The 19,119-nt window shown below is 39.4% G+C and overlaps 3 protein-coding genes and 1 long non-coding RNA gene across 15 annotated transcripts in view; 1 reads left to right on the forward strand and 3 right to left on the reverse strand.

Annotated features, from left to right (window-relative positions):
* Positions 1-1,546: 1,546 nt before the first annotated feature.
* LOC147147198 (uncharacterized) lies at positions 1,547-7,915 on the reverse strand. 2 transcript variants are annotated; one of them, XM_086029916.1, is made up of 4 exons: positions 7,227-7,915; positions 4,928-5,026; positions 3,607-3,720; positions 1,547-2,093 (listed from the first exon to the last, which is right to left on the reverse strand). In XM_086029916.1, the coding sequence occupies exons 1-4, from the start codon at positions 7,440-7,442 to the stop codon at positions 1,662-1,664; spliced, it is 861 nt and encodes a 286-aa protein (XP_085886042.1). In that variant the 5' UTR covers positions 7,443-7,915; the 3' UTR covers positions 1,547-1,661. The 2 variants fall into 2 exon arrangements, with proteins under 2 accessions (XP_085886042.1, XP_085886041.1); XM_086029915.1 differs by having other exon boundaries at positions 4,820-5,026; positions 7,227-7,903.
* On the forward strand, positions 4,638-18,361 carry LOC147147199 (leucine-rich repeat-containing protein 43-like). Of its 4 annotated transcripts, XM_086029910.1 has the most exons (15): positions 4,638-4,854; positions 5,170-5,276; positions 5,913-6,287; positions 7,454-7,934; positions 9,050-9,268; positions 9,374-9,484; positions 11,667-11,806; positions 12,434-12,672; positions 13,731-13,894; positions 13,971-14,139; positions 15,877-16,025; positions 16,204-16,275; positions 16,730-16,921; positions 17,012-17,096; positions 18,065-18,361. In XM_086029910.1, the coding sequence occupies exons 4-15, from the start codon at positions 7,848-7,850 to the stop codon at positions 18,205-18,207; spliced, it is 1,770 nt and encodes a 589-aa protein (XP_085886036.1). In that variant the 5' UTR covers positions 4,638-4,854; positions 5,170-5,276; positions 5,913-6,287; positions 7,454-7,847; the 3' UTR covers positions 18,208-18,361. The 4 variants fall into 4 exon arrangements, with proteins under 4 accessions (XP_085886036.1, XP_085886038.1, XP_085886040.1 ...); XM_086029912.1 differs by having other exon boundaries at positions 5,913-7,934; positions 15,880-16,025; XM_086029914.1 differs by having other exon boundaries at positions 5,913-7,934; positions 15,886-16,025.
* LOC147147200 (uncharacterized) lies at positions 8,980-11,620 on the reverse strand. The gene is made up of 4 exons (XR_015086727.1): positions 11,553-11,620; positions 10,893-11,058; positions 9,395-9,499; positions 8,980-9,317 (listed from the first exon to the last, which is right to left on the reverse strand). It is a non-coding gene; the product is annotated as an uncharacterized LOC147147200 (long non-coding RNA).
* Positions 18,222-19,119, reverse strand: part of clip1a (CAP-GLY domain containing linker protein 1a) — a 34,438-nt gene continuing 33,540 nt past the window's right edge. For all 8 annotated transcript variants that reach the window (XM_086029902.1, XM_086029901.1, XM_086029905.1 and 5 more), the window contains one exon: positions 18,222-18,949. In XM_086029902.1, the coding sequence (XP_085886028.1) occupies positions 18,706-18,949 (244 nt within the window). In that variant the 3' untranslated portion in view covers positions 18,222-18,705. The remainder of the gene's footprint in view (positions 18,950-19,119) is intronic.

Raw genomic sequence — 19,119 nt, forward strand, 5'->3', positions numbered from 1 at the left:
CATTTTGAAGCATCGGTGTATATGCCACCGTTTTTCCTACTGGCATCTTCAATAGGCTTTGAATTGCTTTTTATTATTATTATTTTTGGCTAAAACTCCAATTTCTAAAGTACTTTATATTTTGAAAGCACATTTCTGCCATTTTGGGGGCGGGGTGTATATTTTTATTGAATTATTTAATTTAACAGGACAGTTCACATTATTTTACCACATTTTGTCATGTACAGGCACACAACTTCATAAATCTCACTTTTAGATTCCATGGAGTGCAATATCTAAACAGTACATCGCTCAAGCTTCGGCGGTTCGCTTAACAGACCATTCAGGGATGAAGTTGTCAGTTTAAAACAGGGTTAGGATATTGAAAAAAAATAAAATAAAATCACAAGCTTTTAACATCTCAAGCCGTTAGTCCTATCATCCAACATGGAGGGAAAAAAAGTATGGCAGTATGGTTTAACTCATTAAACATTCAATTGATGATTAAGCAATCAATTATATATTGTTTGTATACAGAGCTGGGCATTTTACTAGAAATCTGCGGTCCGTTTATCGCCTTCCGCCGTCCCTTAACCCGCTTTTTGTCCGGCCGAAAAAAATAGTACCCGCCTATGGGCCAGTCCGCCTATGTGGGTGCGCGCGAAAATAGACGATTACATAGACAGAAAAGAATGGGCTTCCGACTATTTTTTTTAAGTTTCCCGTTTATCGCCTACAAAATTGGCATCCATCACATCGTCTGTCACATAGACTAGGCGATATGCCTAAATCTGTTTATATATGTATTAGTTTTTAGTTTGTGGGGGTTTTTTTGCGTAGGGTGCTACACAACAGCTTTCTCTTAAAGGTGATAAGTGGAAGTGGTAGAGTGGAAGAAATAATTTTTGAATGATCTTTATTCACCACAGAAATCTAGAAAAGCTGTACAGCACATCAACCAATTTATTAGGAATTGTGGCACCTATTATAAAAACACCCTCCCTTCTTACTCTGCCCACCTCCATCTCTTTTTATTTTTCTTGTTAGCTAGCCTTGTGGGCCGTGTCAAATGTAAATTTTATTATATGCCGCGAGCGGGTGAAACATTTATTGTGGGCCACAAATAGCCTCTGAGTCATAGTTTGGACACCCCTGACCTAAACTGACAGCAGCCAAGAGGCCCGGGGTCACTCTGGAGGCATCATAGACAGACAGTCTGGCCACGGGACAACTAGAAATCGTGCACTCCACAAATGTGGCATTTATGGAAGTCCGGCAAGAAGAAAAGGCATTGTTGAAAGATTGGCCTATAAGATGTCCTCTGCCGTGTAGGGGAGACTGCAGACGTGAAGGAAAGTGCTTTGGCCAGATCAGCCCAAAGTCGATTTTTTGGGGGGGCTAAATGTAAAGTGCTGTGTGCGACGAAAACTAACGCCGCTCATCATCCTGAACGCTCTGTGAAACCTGATGCTGGCAAACTCACACTGTTAGGTTGCTTTTCTTCTTCAAGGAAGGTTCCAAAAAATGTTCAAAATACTTTATTTAAACTTGAAATGAAATACGTGGCAACAATGTGAATACAAGTTAGAATAAATAAACACATACAAATAAAATAAAATATAGCTGTATTTTCTGCAGCTTAGTAGTAGTCAGTCAGTGAAAAGGAAAGTTCCTTCATCAGGCTAATCACAGCTGGGATGTAAACTGGTGAATGCCTCCACCCATGTTCGGGCGTAGTAGATGATGCCGAGGCCGTGTTTCTTCAACGCGTAGCCGTGCCGTTTGACGACTGGTCGACGGCAATCCGCCAATGCATCTTCGCTGTTTCCGTTGGATCTGCATGCGCGTTGCTGGCACGCTATCACGCTGTCCACGGCCACCTTGAACTGGTTGTAAAAGACGGTGGCGTTGCCTAGCACCTGCTCTCGGTGCTGCAGGGTCATCATTTTCCCGACGATGGTCGGAAAGTGTCGCTCCAGGTAGTCGCTGATGGCGCACACAGATGCTCGGACCTCGCCGCTGCTGTTCCCCACAGGGATGGTTATTCCCGGGATGGGCTCCAGGGCTTTCCGTATGTATTTCACCGGCGCGGTCCCGTTGAAAATGTGTTCCACCTGGACGCAAGGGTGACAGTGTCACAAAAACAAAAACAAAAAAATTGGAACTGTAATGTCACAGAAGTACAATGGGAAAGCAATGAGAACAACCTAATTACCGTCCATTTCGGAAACCAAATTCAAAATGAGAAATAGCTAAATTAAAACAGCATAACGGTGCATCTCGTAAAACTACTGAATTAAAAGTATTCCGGTTTGGGGTTAAATAGCTAACCAGTTATTTCTACCTAACGCACATGGGTTGAGGATTTGACCCAGCACGTTGGATCAAGATTTTGATCCAATAAGGGGCAGCCTAATAACTTCCTATCATAATGAAGAAATGATTTACCCGGTTATCTTTACAGCTGTGGTTAAAAATAATACTATTTTATTACCAAGAGTAGCCAGCGGTGTTACCCATTCAGCCATCCCGCAGCCATGAACATTACATTAAATTTACCTCAACTTTAGTACACAAAACTCCAAAATGGTGCAGCTTTAGCTCTGCAGCCGAGCCAAATTCAAACTTCAACCTAATCTGCTGGGTCAACATAATTAACTAACTCTACCTTGGGTAAAAGTAACCCAATCTGCTCAAAATCCACAGTGAATGGGTTAGGGAAACAGCCCAACATTTTTTAGCATGCGTGGAGATAAAAAAAATGTCGTGAGTGACTGAAATGACTGCAATCACCGAAATAAAAAGCAAAAATGAGAAAATGTATGATTTTCTGTATGAAAGTATAAATTAAATTCTTTTCTCAATAACATACCACCCCCCCCCAAAAAAATTGAGATATTTTATTGAAAAAACTAAAAAGGTTTTTCTAAAAAAAAAAATTAAAAAAAATCATACCATTTTTCTCAAATACAAGTTTTTTTTCCTTAAAAGAATCTGACTTTTATTCTCTAACATCACTTTTTATTCTAAGGAGTATTTGACTCCTTTCAAAAATATAGGATTTTTTTCTTGAACAAATTTAACATTATTTTTTTTCAATATCGCACCACTTTTTCTCCCAAAAATATTTGAATAAAAAAAGCAGTGATTTGTTTTTACAAAATACACCACTTATTTTCTGTAATGTTGGTCTTTTTCCTTGATTTAATCTGACATTTATTCTCTGAACTACACATTTTTCTCAAAAATATTGGACTTTTTTTACTTGAAAGATTATGTTCTTTTTTCAAAAACGCGCCACTATTTTTTCACAAAAGCATTATGTTTATTTTGTTCTTGAAAAACTTCCACTTTTTCCTCAAAATGCAGGACTTTTTCTTGAAGGAATCTGACTCTCTAAAAATACACGACCTTCACAAAAATATTTGCCTTTTATTTTTCTTGAAAAAGTTGACTTTTTCCTAGAAAAATACAACATTTTTGTCAAAAATGGTCTACAAGAATTGTTTCTTCGAGATTTTTCCTGAGCGTATGTGAATGGAAGAATTTATCCCTGGGAAAATATCGCCGATTCCTCTTGCAAATTCCCTCCTTTAACTAAAGCACACACACTAGAAAGTGACTTACGTAATTCCTTTCGGCCGCAACTAAATTACACAGGGCCAGATCCATGTCCCTGAGGTTCCCCCGCAGCATCATGACCACGTCGTCGGTGCAGGTCGCAGTGACGATGCAGGACAGCTGCAGCAAAAGCACAAGTGGCAGATGCAGCTTACCTTGCAGCACACTCATCACGCTCCTGACATCATCATTTGACAAGCTTATTTATGCCAAGATTTTTTTTTTTAAACCCGAAAAAAAAAAAAACTTGGCATCATGACAGTATTTCGCAATTAGATGTAGGCACAGTGAGGCGGCATTTCATTTTATGTGCTACTCCTGCAGGAAATGGGTGACACCTGTGACCTATTGAACCACATTCACATTCAAAATGGACTTTGCAATAACTAATAATAGAAACACTAACGACATGAATAAGGGAGTGAGTGGCATATTTAGCATCCAAATCCATATACGATGTGAAGTCATGCTGATTGTTGCTTTTGGCTCAGTCAGCGTGAGCAATGAGATAATCAGATAGGCAGGGGAATTCTCGGAAGGGGAGTGTTACGTGAAGACGTGAGCGTTAGCAGGAATTTTTCTTTTGCAATAGAGACTTCCTAGTTACGGGTAGTTGGGATTATCATTGGGCTGCATTTAACACATGTACTGCAACCTAGACGGCAGATTATACTGTAGTCAATAATTTACCCATACGTGTGGAGTGACCAATACTCAGAGCTGGGCATACCGCCTATGTGACGGACCGGTCCTATGACGGGCGGCCATTTTGTAGGCGATAAACTATAGACGGGAAAGTTTAAAAAAAATAGTTGCACTAAGTAAAGTCGGAAGCCCATTTTTTCCCATCTGTGTAATCGTCTATTTTCGAGCCCCGCCTCTCGGTGGTATCCAGGCAAAGATCAGTTTCTCTGGTTTCAAAATTCGGTGGAATTATATTACAAAATAATTCATGAGTTATGGTGACGTGAAAACGTGTAATGTTCCTCACTTTCCACTATGACGCACGGCTTCCCCCGCCCCCGCACATAAAAAAAAAAGTCAGCTACCGTAATATACAGTATTTGCTTTCCACAGAAAGCTCCACTTCTCTCACGTTACGTTGCTAGCTTAAACGGTTCATGAGTTACGCTATTTTGGAAAACGAGTCATCTCATGTCAGCGATGACAGGGTCGTCCAGTATGTAAAGTTTTAATTTTTATCCCAAAATAGGCTTACCTTAACAAGAATCTCGCGGTGGATTTTAGCCAAAGGTACAGTCCTCGTGGATGAATGCACTTTTAAACCCTTGTTGTTGTTGTGTAAAGCAAAAATGTGTGTCAATACTTCTGCTCTTGTTGCTGTTGCTGCTTCATCGATGATGTTGTTGTTGTTGTTGGCGGCGGCGGCTGCTGCTTCTTCTTCTTCCTTGTTGTCATCTTCTCTCTTTTTTTAAAGATGACAAAGAAGAAGTACATTAACTAGAATCCCATGTCGCATTTTATCCAAAGGTCTTTGTTGACGTCGAAATCGAAAGTTATTTCCGGTGACAGAGCTTCTTCGTTATCATCTTCTCTCTTCTTTTAAAGATGACAAAGAAGAATCTCTGTCACCGGAAGTAATCGTGGCAAGTGACTTTTGATTTCGACAACAACAAAGACCTTTGGATAAAATGCAACATGGGATTCCAGTTAAGGTAAGCTGTTTTAAGACAAATTTTAACAAACACTTTAACATTTTATTTGCCGATGTTTTGTCGCCCTTGTGCTGAATGCGTCCTGTTTGGGTGGCTTAGCACGCTCCGCTCACAAGGCTCGACTCTGATTAACTGAACGGCACATTTGAATAACGTTATGGGTTTCCGAACAGAATGTTGTTAAAAAATGCAGTTCATTTATTAACGCGGCCTGACTGGCGAGTTACAACATGGGAAATGGCGTGTGAGGCTGCAATGATGATAAATCTACCCATGCTCTTATTTATTGATCTCTTTTGAAAAATATATATATTTATTTTTTTGTTTGTCAAAGTTGGTAGTCGGAAACGCTAATGGAAGCCCGTTTAAAATGATAGTTGGACTGGCATATAGACGATTACTATTTGGTCCGGCCGGACAAAATGGCGGATAAGCGGACGGCGGAAGGGTGCCCTGGTTGTAGGTGTTAGGTGATAAACGGACTGCAATTTTTTTTTTAAATGCCCACCTGTGCCAACACTATAGATTTGTGAACAAACTGGATATTTACCAAATTGTGACAGAGAAGGTTTCGGCCTGACAGCAGCAATATTTAAAACGAACGACTCTGCACACGTTCCTGCTTTGCTTCTCCAGTTTTCCACAGAAGGAATCGGAGCTGCGCTTGGCATGAAGTCAAGTACCAAGACGCCTCTCTACGGATCTACAAGGATGTTAGCACAACACAGAGCCGCGCACTCAACAACATCAATCCAGCCTTGCACCCGAAGAACATCAGGTTCCGCATGCTGTACCTGGCCCGGCTGAGTATAGAACACGGCCACACAAGTTAACATTTGACGCATCAGTTAATATTTGACACACCTGATGACAGTTTTACGACTGGAGGTTTGGCAAAGAGCAAAATTAAGAATATCACGTTTTGGATTTTTTTGATACTGTTTACTGTTTGAACATTGGACGTATATTTCCCCATTTTTGCACTATATGTAAGGAGTGCTCGGACCTGAGGTATGTTGACACATTGTTTTACTTTGTATAAATTAGTCTGGAAACAAATTGTCTTTTGTGTTCCTTAATATTTGACTCTTCAAATAAGACACAAGTCTAACAGAACAGTATTGTTGTCTGTGACAGAGTGCTCTGTGTGAGAAGTGCAAAAAGCAAAGTAGATATGGGACGATTCTTATGCAGACACGGATAGGAGGTGACTATTTACAGGAACAAAACGAATAGGTTCTTCTGTGTTGAGCAGACTTATCAGTCAAGGTCATCTTGTTTTGGTTTCACAGAGAATACTCATGTACAAGTGAAATATCCTTTGGTCAAAAGCAGATAAACAACATAAATGTTATGCTAATTCTTGATAAATAATTATTTTCCTTTCATTTGTGTATCGAAAGGGAAACAAAAAAACGAATACATTTTGATCGGCTAACATTTTTTAATTGTCACTCCTATCCATTTAAAACATTTTTTTGTAAATAATTGAAATTAAACTGAATTTGACAATTAAAAAAACGTTCTTATGATCATGTTCAAATTAGTTTTATGTGTTTGATATTAACTTTTCCATCGTATTCCTTTTCTTAAGCACTACCAGATTTTACAGATTATGAAAGAAATAAAATTACACAAAAAATATCAAGTTAAAAATAGATAAATAAAGCAACAAATAAATGTCTTTGCATTCAATATTCTTTTCTGTACCTTTTTGTTCCCAATTTTACAACCTAAGTTAAAATAAGATACAATTTGGATGTTTAACTCATTCACTGACATACATTTACAGACCCTCTTTTACGCTAACGTTTGGGGAAAAAAATGGGAAAAAATCTAAATAAATTGCTGGGATTGAATGGCTGGAGTGTGAAAAGACAAGTACATTTTGTCAATGGCAGTGAATAAATTCAAAGTAAATTATTAAATCGAATATAATTATTAGATTACCTGTATTTTACTCTGATAATCCATCCATCCTTTATCTATACCGCTTCTCCTCACAAGAGTCGCGGGCGTGCTGGAGCCTATCCCAGCTGTCTTCGGGCAGTAGGCGGGGGACACCCTGAATCGGTTGCCAGCCAATCGCAGGGCACACAAAGACATACAAACATCCACACTCACTCCTAGGGGCAATTTAGAGTGTCCAATCAACCTACCATGCATGTTTTTGGAAGGTGGGAGGAAACCGGAGTACCCGGAGAAAACCCACGCATGAAAACTCCACACAGGGAGGCCGGAGCCGGGATCGAACGACCACGACCTCTGAACTGTAAGGCGGACGTGCTAACCAGTCTTCCACCGTGCCACTCCTACTCTGATAATATAAATTATATTATTCAAATGAAAGGTTTGACTTCTTTCGTGTTAATAAGACTTTGAACCTTGTAATTTTTTATGATGAATCTGTGGTGACCAATGAAATGCGTTAAATTCTTTTGAGTGACGAAACTGCTGTCCAGTCACGGACAGTGAACACGCTCTCACTGTTGCCTGGCAACCGTCCTCCGCAAAGCCAAACAATGAGGCGACGAGAAAGGAGGACGAAGGAGCAAGTGAGTAGAGGGCAGGATGAGCTCGGTGGCGCTGTCGGCCGTTCTGGACAAGCACATTCGCCGTCTGTGCCTCGACCAGTTTCCCTGTGGGAAAGGCAGCTGGGTGAGTGAGGGAGTTGACGAGGTCGTCTTGGCGCCTTTTTACGAAACGCTGGGACAAACCGAAAATCACAACAACGAAGTGGAACAAGAAGGAAACTACGTTTTGTTTTGTTTTTTGTTCTTGTTCTCTGTTAAACAATTATTTTCAGTGTGATACTTTTGACAGATAATTTTGAAATATGTTGTGATTCATACTAGTAATTATCATTTTTACTTTCTTTTGTCAACTCCAGTAGGTTTTTTCTTCAATATGTTTCAATTTTCATATATTATTATCTTTGGTTATCTTTTTTAGTAGTATGAAATAAACGCACTACATTTGATATTTTAGATGCAATTTATGTAAAGAGAAAAAATTGAATTAAGAAATGTTAAAATATCATTTGAATTAGTTACAACATAACTGAAAAACTCTAATGATACTAAAAGAAATTCAAAACATGACTTGATGGTTTGCCAATGAAAAATGTTTAAATTAAAACAGAGAAAAAAACAGAATTTTAATTGTTAGGAGTAATCAAGAACTGGAAAAAATAAAAACATGTCTGGTCTAACAATTACGTATATAGTGTTTTGAAAATGAAATTAAAATACAAAATGCAGTTACTTGGTGTAATTAAACGAAAAGAGTATAAAGGTGACACGATATGGGTTTGACATTATTTTCATTTTCACCCCCGCGACCCTCGTGAGGATAAAGCGGTTAGGATAATGGATGGATGAATTACTCTGAGTAGTTAAAAAATAAAGAATCAAATAAAATTAAAACGTGAATAAGTTTGACTATTATAAATCATTTCAATAACAACAAATATCTGGAATACAAAAATCACCGGAAAGCTCCTAAATTAAAAACACGACTCAGTTTGACATTTACATTTTTGTTTTAGATTTAAAACAAAAAGTACAAAACTGGGAATAAGGTTATATTTTTAAATGCAATATACAATGAATTAAATTCACAACCTAGTCTACTTTTTTTTTTTAATCCAAAACTGAATTACTTTGAAGTAATAAAATAGCAGAGAAGTAAAAAGAAAAACAAAAAAAAGAAAAAATATTATTTTATTTTTTTTTACATTTGAGCAAAGAAATGTGTAAGTATCTTGCTAACAGAGGAAGGACGGCGGCGGCATCGGCGAGGCGGAAGCAGTGACGGAGGACACGGACACGCTGCTGGACCTGCTCAGCTGCCCGCACTCGCCGTGGCACCATGACGAGCCGTGGAGCCCGCAGGCCGCCGCCCTTCAGCGGGTGGCCGTGGTGGAGCCCGAGCGACTGGACGCCGACTTCGTGTGCAGTTACTTCAGGAAGCTACGCATCGTCGACAAGGATGTGAGGAATCTTCCCCACCTAAGCTTTTTTTGTAGACCTTTTCTCTCCACTGCATGTGAAGCGTCAGAATTGTTTGACTGTAATTGGCTGCTTGGCCTTGTTTAGGTGTCTGTCATTGACAACTACCTGCTGAAGTTCTGCAACCTTCAGGAACTTGTGCTCAGCGCCAACCGTATCTGCGAGATCTCAGCCGAGAACCTGCCCAGAACGCTCAAGGTGTACCAATGCCTCCTGTTGAGATCGAAGGTGTCACGGATACTGATACATGCAGGACAAAGCGTTGTATGAATTATCTAACACTAATCAATACGTTTTGAAACCAAAACCAGAGTTTGAAACCCTACTTTGAAACCCCAACCCTACTTTGAAACCCTCACACTACTTTGAAACCCTACTTTGCAACCCAAACCCTACTTTGCAACACTAACCCTACTTTGCAACTCAACCGTAGTTTGAAATCCTACTTTGAAACCCTAACTCTACTCTACTTTGAAACCTTAACCCTAATTTGAAACCCTAATGCTAGTTTGAAACCCTACTTTGAAACTTCAACCCTATTTTCAAACTGTATTTTGAAACCCTACTTTGAAACTCTAACCCTATTTTGAAACCGTAACTGTAATTTGAACCCCCAATTTAAGTCGACCACAAGTTTGAAACCCTATTTTGAAACCCTAATCCTACTTGAAACCATAACTCTACTTCCAAAACCTTATTTGAAACCCTAAGGCTATTTTGAAACCCTACATGAAACCATAAGTCTACTACAAAACCTTAATTTGAAACCCTAACGCTAGTTTGAAACCAGGGGCAGAGCCAAGGGTGGGCCTGGGTGTGCACAGGCCCACCCAGATTGACAGACTGCCCACCCGGTAGGATTCATGAAAAAAATATATACTTTTAAATTGTTAGTAAATGACTAAATTATTTTGTATTAGTGTTTTGTTGTGGTGTTTTTTTCCAATGAATATTAAAAATGGCATAATTCTGGTTGTCTAAGGAATATCCGAACTTCATATTACTCCGTTTGTAGTTATATTTGAATATGCGATGTGTCGCTCAGTGAGAGAAATATTCAGACCCACCCTGATTTTTCCAGGCCCACCCATTAGCCACGTTCTGGCTCCGCCCCTGTTTGAAACCCTACTTTGAAACTCTAACCCTAGTTTGAACTGGATAACAGTAATTTGAACCCCTAATTTAAGTCTACCACAAATTCAAAACCACAATTGTACTTGAAACCATAACTCTACTTCAAAACCCTAATTTAAAACCCTAATGCTAGTTTGAAACCCTACTTTGAAATCTCAACCCTATTTTGAAACCGTAACTGTAATTTGAACCCCTAATTTAAGTCTACCACAAGTTTGAAACCCTAACCTATTTGAAACCATAACTCTACTTCAAAATCCTAGTTTGAAACCTTAACCCGAGTTTGAAACCCTACTTTTAAACCCTAACCCTAATTTCAAACCATACCTTGAAACCATAACCCTACTTTCAAACCCAAACCCTCATTTTAAACCCTAGTACTACTTTGAAACCCTGCTTTGAAGTCCTAACCCTACTTTTAAACCTTATTAATACTTTGAAACCCTAAACCCAATTCGAAACCATTATTTACCTCTTCTCCGGAGTCGGGTCGCGGAGGCAGCAGCTTCAGCGGGGAAGTCCAGACTTCCCTTCTCCCCAGCCTCGTCTTCCAACTCACCCGTAGGGATCCCAAGGCGTTCCCAGGTCAGTTGGAAGATATAGTCTCTCCAGTGCAGGGGTCCTCAACCACCCCAACACTTTGGACCGGGCCGCACGGATGAAAGAAAGAAAAAAAAAACAGTACAGTACTTCCGGTTTATTTATTATCCGAGGCTGAAAAACATTTTATTTTGAAAAGTGACCGGATTCTACGTCACATCTAAAACGCATGTCAAGTTGTCTCTGTCGCGTAACCCTAATATTAAACGCACAAGCTACCAAATGAGTAAAATAAACAAACGTATTTGGAAAGTCCATCAAATTTATGAACAGAATCGGTGACAAAGGGAAGCCTTGTGGCGGAGTCCAACCCTCACTGGAAACGACTTACTGCCGGAAATGCGGAGCAAATCGGTGGTATCGAGACCAAACAGCTTGTATTAGGGGGCTCGGTACTCCCGAACACCCCCCACGGAACCCTCAGAGGGAAACCTTACTTTTATACCCTAACGTTGGTTTGAAACCTTAACCCAAGTTTGAAACCCTATTTTCCCTTTAACCCTAATTTGAAACCTTCGTTTCAAAGCCCCACCTGGCGCTTTCAATCCATTCAATGCGTTCAGTACAATTGCCGTCCCATTTCTAATGAGTGTAATAACACACGTGGTTGACCTAACTGGCCTATTATCGAACGCATGCGTTGCAGGTGTTGGAGCTGCGCGCCAACCAGCTGTGCGCCCTGGGCCGCCTGGCCATCTCTCCGCCCCCTCGCCTGCAGTACCTCGGCCTGGCCGCCAACCGCTTGGGATCCCATCGAGACGTCACCCAGCTCACAGGAAGACAATGGTTGCTCCTCACCTCACTTCAATATAGTTCTTCGGCATCCATATGTCATCAGAGGGCACCAAAGCAGTTTTTTTTGTGGTTTTTTTTAGGGGATAAATTAATCTCCTCAACTCATTTCAACAGCTGAAATGAAAATCTCACCTAATTACATGTTTAAAAACAACCCAAAGGTATTTTTTTCAAGAATATGTTCTGTTGAAACAAGGCATTCTGATAAATATTGCATATGTTTTGGGCCATCTCCAGGGACGGCCATTTTGTCACTTCTGTCGACTGAAAATGACACAGTTGGTAACAACCAATCACGGCTGACCTGTTTTCTGAAGCTGATTGGTCGTTACCTGAGCCTGGGGTAGTTGTGATGTCATTTTCAGTGGACAGAAATGACAAAATGGCCGCCCCCTGAGATGGCTAACTTGGGTGGCTTCATTCTTATTCGACAAATGCAAAATAATACAACTAAACTGTATTTCAACCATTTGTTTCAGTGAATTGCATAGTCCACTACTGAAAAAACACATTCTAATCATTCACTCATTCCCTAAACACAAAATGTATTTTTGTGTAAAGGACGTTTTAGTTACCTTGCTATAAAAAAATCCCTCCGTGTGTGCGCGTGTGTGTGAGGCCTGAGCTGGTGTGTCTGGACCTGAGTGAGTGCGACTTCAGGGAGCAGCGCCCCCTGCTGAAGGCGCTGGGTACGTTGCCGTGTCTGCGGACTCTGGTGCTCGAGGGCAACCCTTTCACGCTGGCGCCCTCATACCCGGGCTTCGCCGTGGACGCCCTGCCCCGCCTGTCTTACCTGGACGCCGCCTGGATCGCCCCCGAGGAACGACACCGCTACCGAGGGATGGCCAACATGAGCCGTGAGTCCAACCGCCATTGATTCGCATCCTATCTTTTATTTTCATTTTATGCCTAAATCAATTTATTGAAATGTTTTTTTTTTTTTTATGATTCATTTGACTTTTTAAACAAATTGCTAATTGATTGTAACTAATTGAAACAAGAAAATGTAAAATAAAATAAAAAATGTTTTTTATCGTAATTAAATGAAATGAATTTCCATTGGTTTTTTTAATGAACAGTTACACTTTTATTTTTTGTTTCATTAAACAACTGATTAATTGGCTACAATTAAATTAATTACAACATTTAAAAAATGTGTATGAATTTATTTTTTTTAAACGTTAAATATGACTTCAATTCTAAATAAAACTAAAATCATTTTGTATTTTGTTTCATTACATAAAAAGAAAATTAAAAATGTTCATTAAGTTACAAATTATTTCACGTAAAACGCAAAGAAAAATAAAATAAACCAATTTCCGTTTTTTTATCAATGATATTTAAAAATGAGCATGAATTCATAATTCAGAGTACGTATTTTACCCAAAATATAAAAGTATTAGTATAATAAGCTACTTTACCTTATTTTATTAAATAATTAACTATGAGTACACAATAAATGATAAACATTTATGATTTATTGAACAATGTTACTTAAAATCCCAAAACAGCCAAATAAGCTTTACATGTTTCTGTCCTTCAATGATTTGTGTATCAATTTGAAATACATTTTGAACAATAACAATTTAAAAGTCTGCAGTAATTTTTTTTTAATGAAATAAATAAATTGCCATAAAATACAAGACTGTTAGCAAAATAAACCATTTATTTAGACATATTAATAGTAATACACGTTGACACATTACAATCAATAACAAACGAAATCAACAATATTTTTAAAATAAACATTTCAATAATTTACACATTTTACGTAGAGCAGTTACCTTGACTTCAAAATTTCAGATTTTCCAAAATGGGACTCGATCGTCCCTTTTTAAACCTCAAACGTGGCCGTTGAGCTTCAAAGTTCGCCCCTCGATTCCCTGATCTATATTTCTGTTCGCGTTCACCTCAGACCTCCTGGTGGACTGGGCGTCGGCCACGGTGCGCGTGGGCCTGATGCAGGGGGTCCCGGACCCGCTGCTGGACGAGGAGCCTGACGCTCCAGAGTTCCCAGTGGTCAGCTACAGCTTCGTGATCTCGTACATGTTCTTCAGTCACCAGACCACCGCCTACCGGGTACGGCGCGCCCCGCTCCTCTTTACACAGCTGGCTCGCTCAATCGCAGACACGAGATGGGCACTTTTCTTCGCAGGAGGTTGTGAGTGGTGGTGCGGCCAAGCGTCAGAGTCAAGGTCAGGATCAGGGTCAGGGTCAGGACCAGGGTGCAGAACAAACCCAGTCCCCCAACAAAAAGAGCGTAAAAGAGACAGTGGTGGTCAATGCGACAGACGGCAGCCAGGAACAAGCCTCCTCCTCCTCTGGTAATATAAAAATGCACAATACAATAAACAATTTTACTAACGCTTAACGGCAGAGTCACTAAGACGTTAATACCACGAATAACACATCTATTACACATGTACTAGCACAGCTATAACATGTGCCAGCTGTAACATCTGCTACTAATACACCTGAATAACACAGTCACAACATATATAATTCATTAATAACATGTTGCACAATAAGACATTAACATATCTATACCATGTAATGATACATTAACATAATTACACCTTTACAAACGCATGCATGACATAATACAAGATTAACCACATTACACATTTATATTATGTAATTACACTTTGACAAACAAAACATTCAAACCATTAATAGCACACTGATGTTTATAACATATGACATATGATAACATTTATAAAACAAGGAACTTCACATTTGTAATAAGCATAACATGTGCTAGCAGATTTTTATAATAATAAATTAATATTAATAATAAACGTAATAAATTAATGACCGCGTGTCATTTTTTTTTTTGTTTCAAATGTATTTACACATTCTTAAACAAAAATGAAGAAGCAGTTACAGTTACAACGGATACTTAATAAGTCATGTTATAATATTTATAATATGTAGTAATTTATATGATGTAATTACACATTTACTAACAACACATTCAAACCAATATGTGGTAACACACCGATATGTTTAAGACGTGTAACAACACATTTATAAAACAAGGAATTACAAATTTGTAACATGACACACGTACTAGCACATTCATAAGATTTGATTAATGTAAGAACACATTAATGAGAGCATGTGTAAGAACAAATTTATAACACACCTTAACAAATTTACAACACATTTATTAACACTCTAATGTGTTTCCTTACACATTAGTGGGAAGTCAACCCTAATATATATTTTTTCAAGAATCGGTTGTATTTAGTCCCACTAGTTAAAACAAGGCCATCTCTGGGGTCGGCCATTTTGTCACTTCTGTCGACTGAAAATGACATCACAGTCGCTCAGGGCTCAGGTAACGACCAATCACAGCTCACCTGTTTTCTGAAGCTGAGCCATGCTTGGTCGTTATCTGAGCCCTGAGCAGTTGTGATGTCATTTTCAGTCGACAGAAATGACAAAATGGCCGCCCCCAGAGATGGCCTAAAACGGGAGGATTAACTCTTATTCCACAAACGCAATATTTATCAGAATGCTTTGTTTCAACTAGTGGGCCTGCATAGAACATATTCTTGAAAAAAATATGTTTTGGTTGACTTCCACTTTAATGTTTCCACCCACTATTTATGACGTGTTTAAGAAGAACTAACTTAACTGAATGTTTGGATTGACTTCCCATTTAAATAAAATTATAACATGTAATGACAACTTCAATAATGCACCTCAATAACATGTTTTAACCCATATAACTCATTCACTATTACATTTAACAGCACAGTAGTAACCCGTGTCATATGTAACAACACATCTATAACCGGTGTAATAACCTATTTAAATAAAGAGACAAACATAAACCGTTGTAAATAAATGAACACAATTACATGGAACAAATATTACAATTTAGGAAGTAAATTTCTGTCAGTGCTTTTTGTTCATGTTAAGCCGTCAGAGAAAGCCTTGCCAACGCCAACTGCCCACCACTAATGAATCGAGAACACACATTTGGACTGATGCCATTTACCTCGCAGGGTGAAACTGAAAATTGTGGTTATGAACTTTTGTCTACCATGTTGTATGAGTCACAGAGTCGAGATACAGCACGTCGTCTCAGCCGTGGGCGGATTGCGTCGACTTTGGCGACGCGCTGACGTTCGTCGTGCGAGACCTGAGCGGCTTCAAGAAATTCCTCCACCAAGAATTTCGCGTTTTTATTGAGCAGGAAAAGGTGAGAGGAGGCAAACGTAGCGACTCTGGGGAAAAAAAAAAAGAAAAAAGACACCTGTAAAAGTAGAAGCATTACTTCACCTCTTGTACGTAATAAGTTTTAAAAACAAAAAGTACAAGAAGAATAGTATTCGCACCATTACTGAAAATACAACTCTTGTCTCCTGTCTGACTTTCAGATCCTGTCGTGGCCTGCTGAGGCCTCAGATGACCCCACCGGGCAAGGTGCCGCAGACAAGAAAGGGAAAAAAGTGAGTACCCCATGGTAGGGAGGGAAAAAAAAAAAAATATATATATATGTATATACAAATATATATATATATTTGCAAAAGTAGTTGACAGCCAAAAATTCGACCAAATGAAAAGCAATGTGAACATCAACACGTCAAATGTCCTGAATGAGGTAAACGTTTGGATGTTGCAATAAATAGGAAGACAAATGGGAGCCCAACATAGGAAAGATTTCCATTTATTTGATTTTTAAAAATAAAAACAAGGGTTGGGATTTTTTTTCTTCAAACGTATTAAAAATCGAAATGTCGAAAGTGACAAGCACAAACATAGCAAATGAGCTGAATACTTGAACGTTAGAATGGTTTGAGAAATGCGAAAGCAGTTAATGGTCGTACAGAGGATTTTGTGTGGAACGTTTGCCCATCCAAACGCAACGTATTGAAATGTGCCATTTTTGGCAACGCTCTTCAGGCCAAGGGGAAAGATAAGGGAAAGAAATCTGTGGTGGAGCTCGTGGCCGACCCGCCCGTGACCACGGTGGTGGCATCCTCGCACGTATCCCTGCACGACCTTCTCAGCGGACGCCAAAAAGTGGACGTCCTCTGTGACTTTGGCTCTCTGCACAAAGATCCGCCGGTGGAAGACGCTCCCCTAACGGATGAGGCGAGTTAGCGCTTCTGTTTTTTTTTTTTCTCCCCCCCTGGAGTGAAAGGTTATCGCTGACGCGGGACTATGTGCTGTTGGTCTTCAAAGAACGTGGTCGTGGACAACAAAGCCAAGGACGATTCCAAGAAGAAAGGAGGCCGTGCTGGAAATAAGAAAACGACAACCGCCAAAGGTAATTCTGCACAACCCAATCAGGCAGTAATAAAGGACTTCTATTTATGCATAGAAATTATACAACCAAATCATTTTAATGACTGAAAATAGATTTTATACATATCAATTGGATTTAGCATTTAAGACTTTTTACGTTTGATTTTAAAAAAATAATCTTGATATTGATTATATATAAGCAAAATACAATTGTATAACATTTTTCATCAAATATTCCATTTGTGATATTTGCTGTATTTTTTTCCGTCAAATATTTCAAAATATTTTTCTGCAGTTCCTAATATGTCATTTTACCGATTTAATTTTTATTTTGGGCTAATTATTTTCATGTCTATTGTTTAAATATATATTTTTTCTAGCAATTGTGTGTTTCCTCTATTTCTCTTTATTATTAACATAGAAAAAATGCATAGGTTTGATACGCGTCATATTTTAACAATCCAACACTATTAAAACTTAACTGGACCAATTTTAAATATTAATCATGACAATTTAAAACTCGAGTTTGACAAAATTGGTACATAACTCGATTGGCTGGCAACCAGTTCAGGGTGTCCCCCGCCTACTGCCCAAAGACAGCTGGGATAGGCTCCAGCACGCCCCGCGACCCTTGTGAGGAGAAGCGGTACAGATAATGGATGGATGGATGGATGGTACATAACTTTTTAAAGTAAAAAAAAAAAAAAAAAAAACAACATTTAAAAATAGTTATGATAGCTTTTAGGATACTATAAAAAAGTATGAAATTAAAAAAAAAATGAAATTACTATAAAATTTTAATGTAATTTTTTTTTTTAATGGTACCATTTTAATTTTTTAAAAATGTTATATATTTTTGGTGAGTAAAAGTTGAACAAAGCCCATACCTTGAATACATTTATAAATTTAAAAGTATTACAAAATTTTTTTACCTTTGGTGCCGGCGTGCCTAATGTTGTGACCGTGTTAAACTGGGCCTTTGCCTCCCAGGGGTGCGCCGAGGTCGAGGCAGCGAGGAGGGCGACTCCGACACGTCCACCCGAGCCGAGACCGCCACGGTGGAGCTGAGTGTGGACCTGAAAAAGTGGCGCCACGCCTCCGAGGTGGCGCCGCTGGCGCCAGCCAACTCCTGAGCCAAGACGCACTCTCGCGTTCAACACTCAACTTTTATTCATTTGTACAGAAAAACCAAAGTAGAAAGAAGCAAGGAAGTGCTTTCAAGTGTTCCGCCTGCATGCACCCCACCAAAGTTCAATAAAAAAGTATTTCCAGGCATAGAAAAATGCACTATGGCTCCCCAATTGTCACACCACTGCGTCCTTCATATAGAATCATTTGATTTATATTTATATATCTATATATACACTCCCCACAAAAAGTTCGACATAACCTTTACAGGTGACCAAAATTTGGCCTGTTTTTCATTTCCAAGTTGCCTGACACCTCCAGTCTCTCCAAATTACGCTCACCTGTAAAGGTTATCATTAATTTTAGGTTGAGCCAGAGATGTCCTTTTTGCTATCAGTGTGGCAAGCTGTGCAAACAACAATGACGCGTTTAGCCCTCAAGTCGCTTTGGACGGACGGACGGAAGGAAGGAAGGAAGGAAGGAAAAGCCGAGGCGGGCCGCGTTCAGAAGGTGCGGTCGTCGTTGCAGTCGTGGCTCCAGTGGCCGAACACCTCGCAGGTGTCGCAATAGGGCCGCTCGGCGCCCTTGCTGCCGTGGTAGGCGGTGTGCGGCGGCGAATCGGGCGTCTGCGCCTGCGCCGGGCAGTCCTCCGTGTCGTGCAGGTCGAAGCAGTCGCAAATGTCGCAGAACAGTCGAGGAGGGGGCTTCTTCTTTTTCTTCTTCTTCTTGCCGCTTTCCTTGTTCTCCCTGCACAACACAATGGTTGATTTGAGAATATTTTTGCATCGGTTTCTATCTAATCTTTATGCGATTAGTCAATGAAAAGACTTTAATTCAACTTTCCGAATGTTCTAATAATGTTTCCTAACATTTCTGTACTTTCATCGAATTGGATTATATATAATCCGTGACGCATT

The sequence above is a fragment of the Filicampus tigris genome, chromosome 5 (genome assembly GCF_054856515.1).
Source record: "Filicampus tigris isolate MCC_2025a chromosome 5, RoL_Ftig_1.0, whole genome shotgun sequence".
Lineage (NCBI taxonomy): Eukaryota > Metazoa > Chordata > Actinopteri > Syngnathiformes > Syngnathidae > Filicampus > Filicampus tigris.

What these genes read in the sequence shown, in the direction of transcription:
- LOC147147198 (XM_086029915.1), bottom strand. Translation starts at nt 7,442, where the DNA reads ATGCATGGTAGGTTGATTGGACACTCTAAATTGCCCCTAGGAGTGAGT. An exon ending in ATTATCAGAGTAAAATACAG is followed by an intron (nt 5,027 to 7,226) that starts GTAATCTAATAA and finishes CTTTAAAAAAAG; the next exon opens with AGAGAAGATGACAACAAGGA. An exon ending in TTGCGGCCGAAAGGAATTAC is followed by an intron (nt 2,094 to 3,606) that starts GTAAGTCACTTT and finishes CCTTGCGTCCAG; the next exon opens with GTGGAACACATTTTCAACGG.
- LOC147147199 (XM_086029910.1), top strand. Translation starts at nt 7,848, where the DNA reads ATGAGCTCGGTGGCGCTGTCGGCCGTTCTGGACAAGCACATTCGCCGT. An exon ending in CCTGTGGGAAAGGCAGCTGG is followed by an intron (nt 7,935 to 9,049) that starts GTGAGTGAGGGA and finishes TCTTGCTAACAG; the next exon opens with AGGAAGGACGGCGGCGGCAT. An exon ending in CAGCTCACAGGAAGACAATG is followed by an intron (nt 11,807 to 12,433) that starts GTTGCTCCTCAC and finishes CGTGTGTGTGAG; the next exon opens with GCCTGAGCTGGTGTGTCTGG.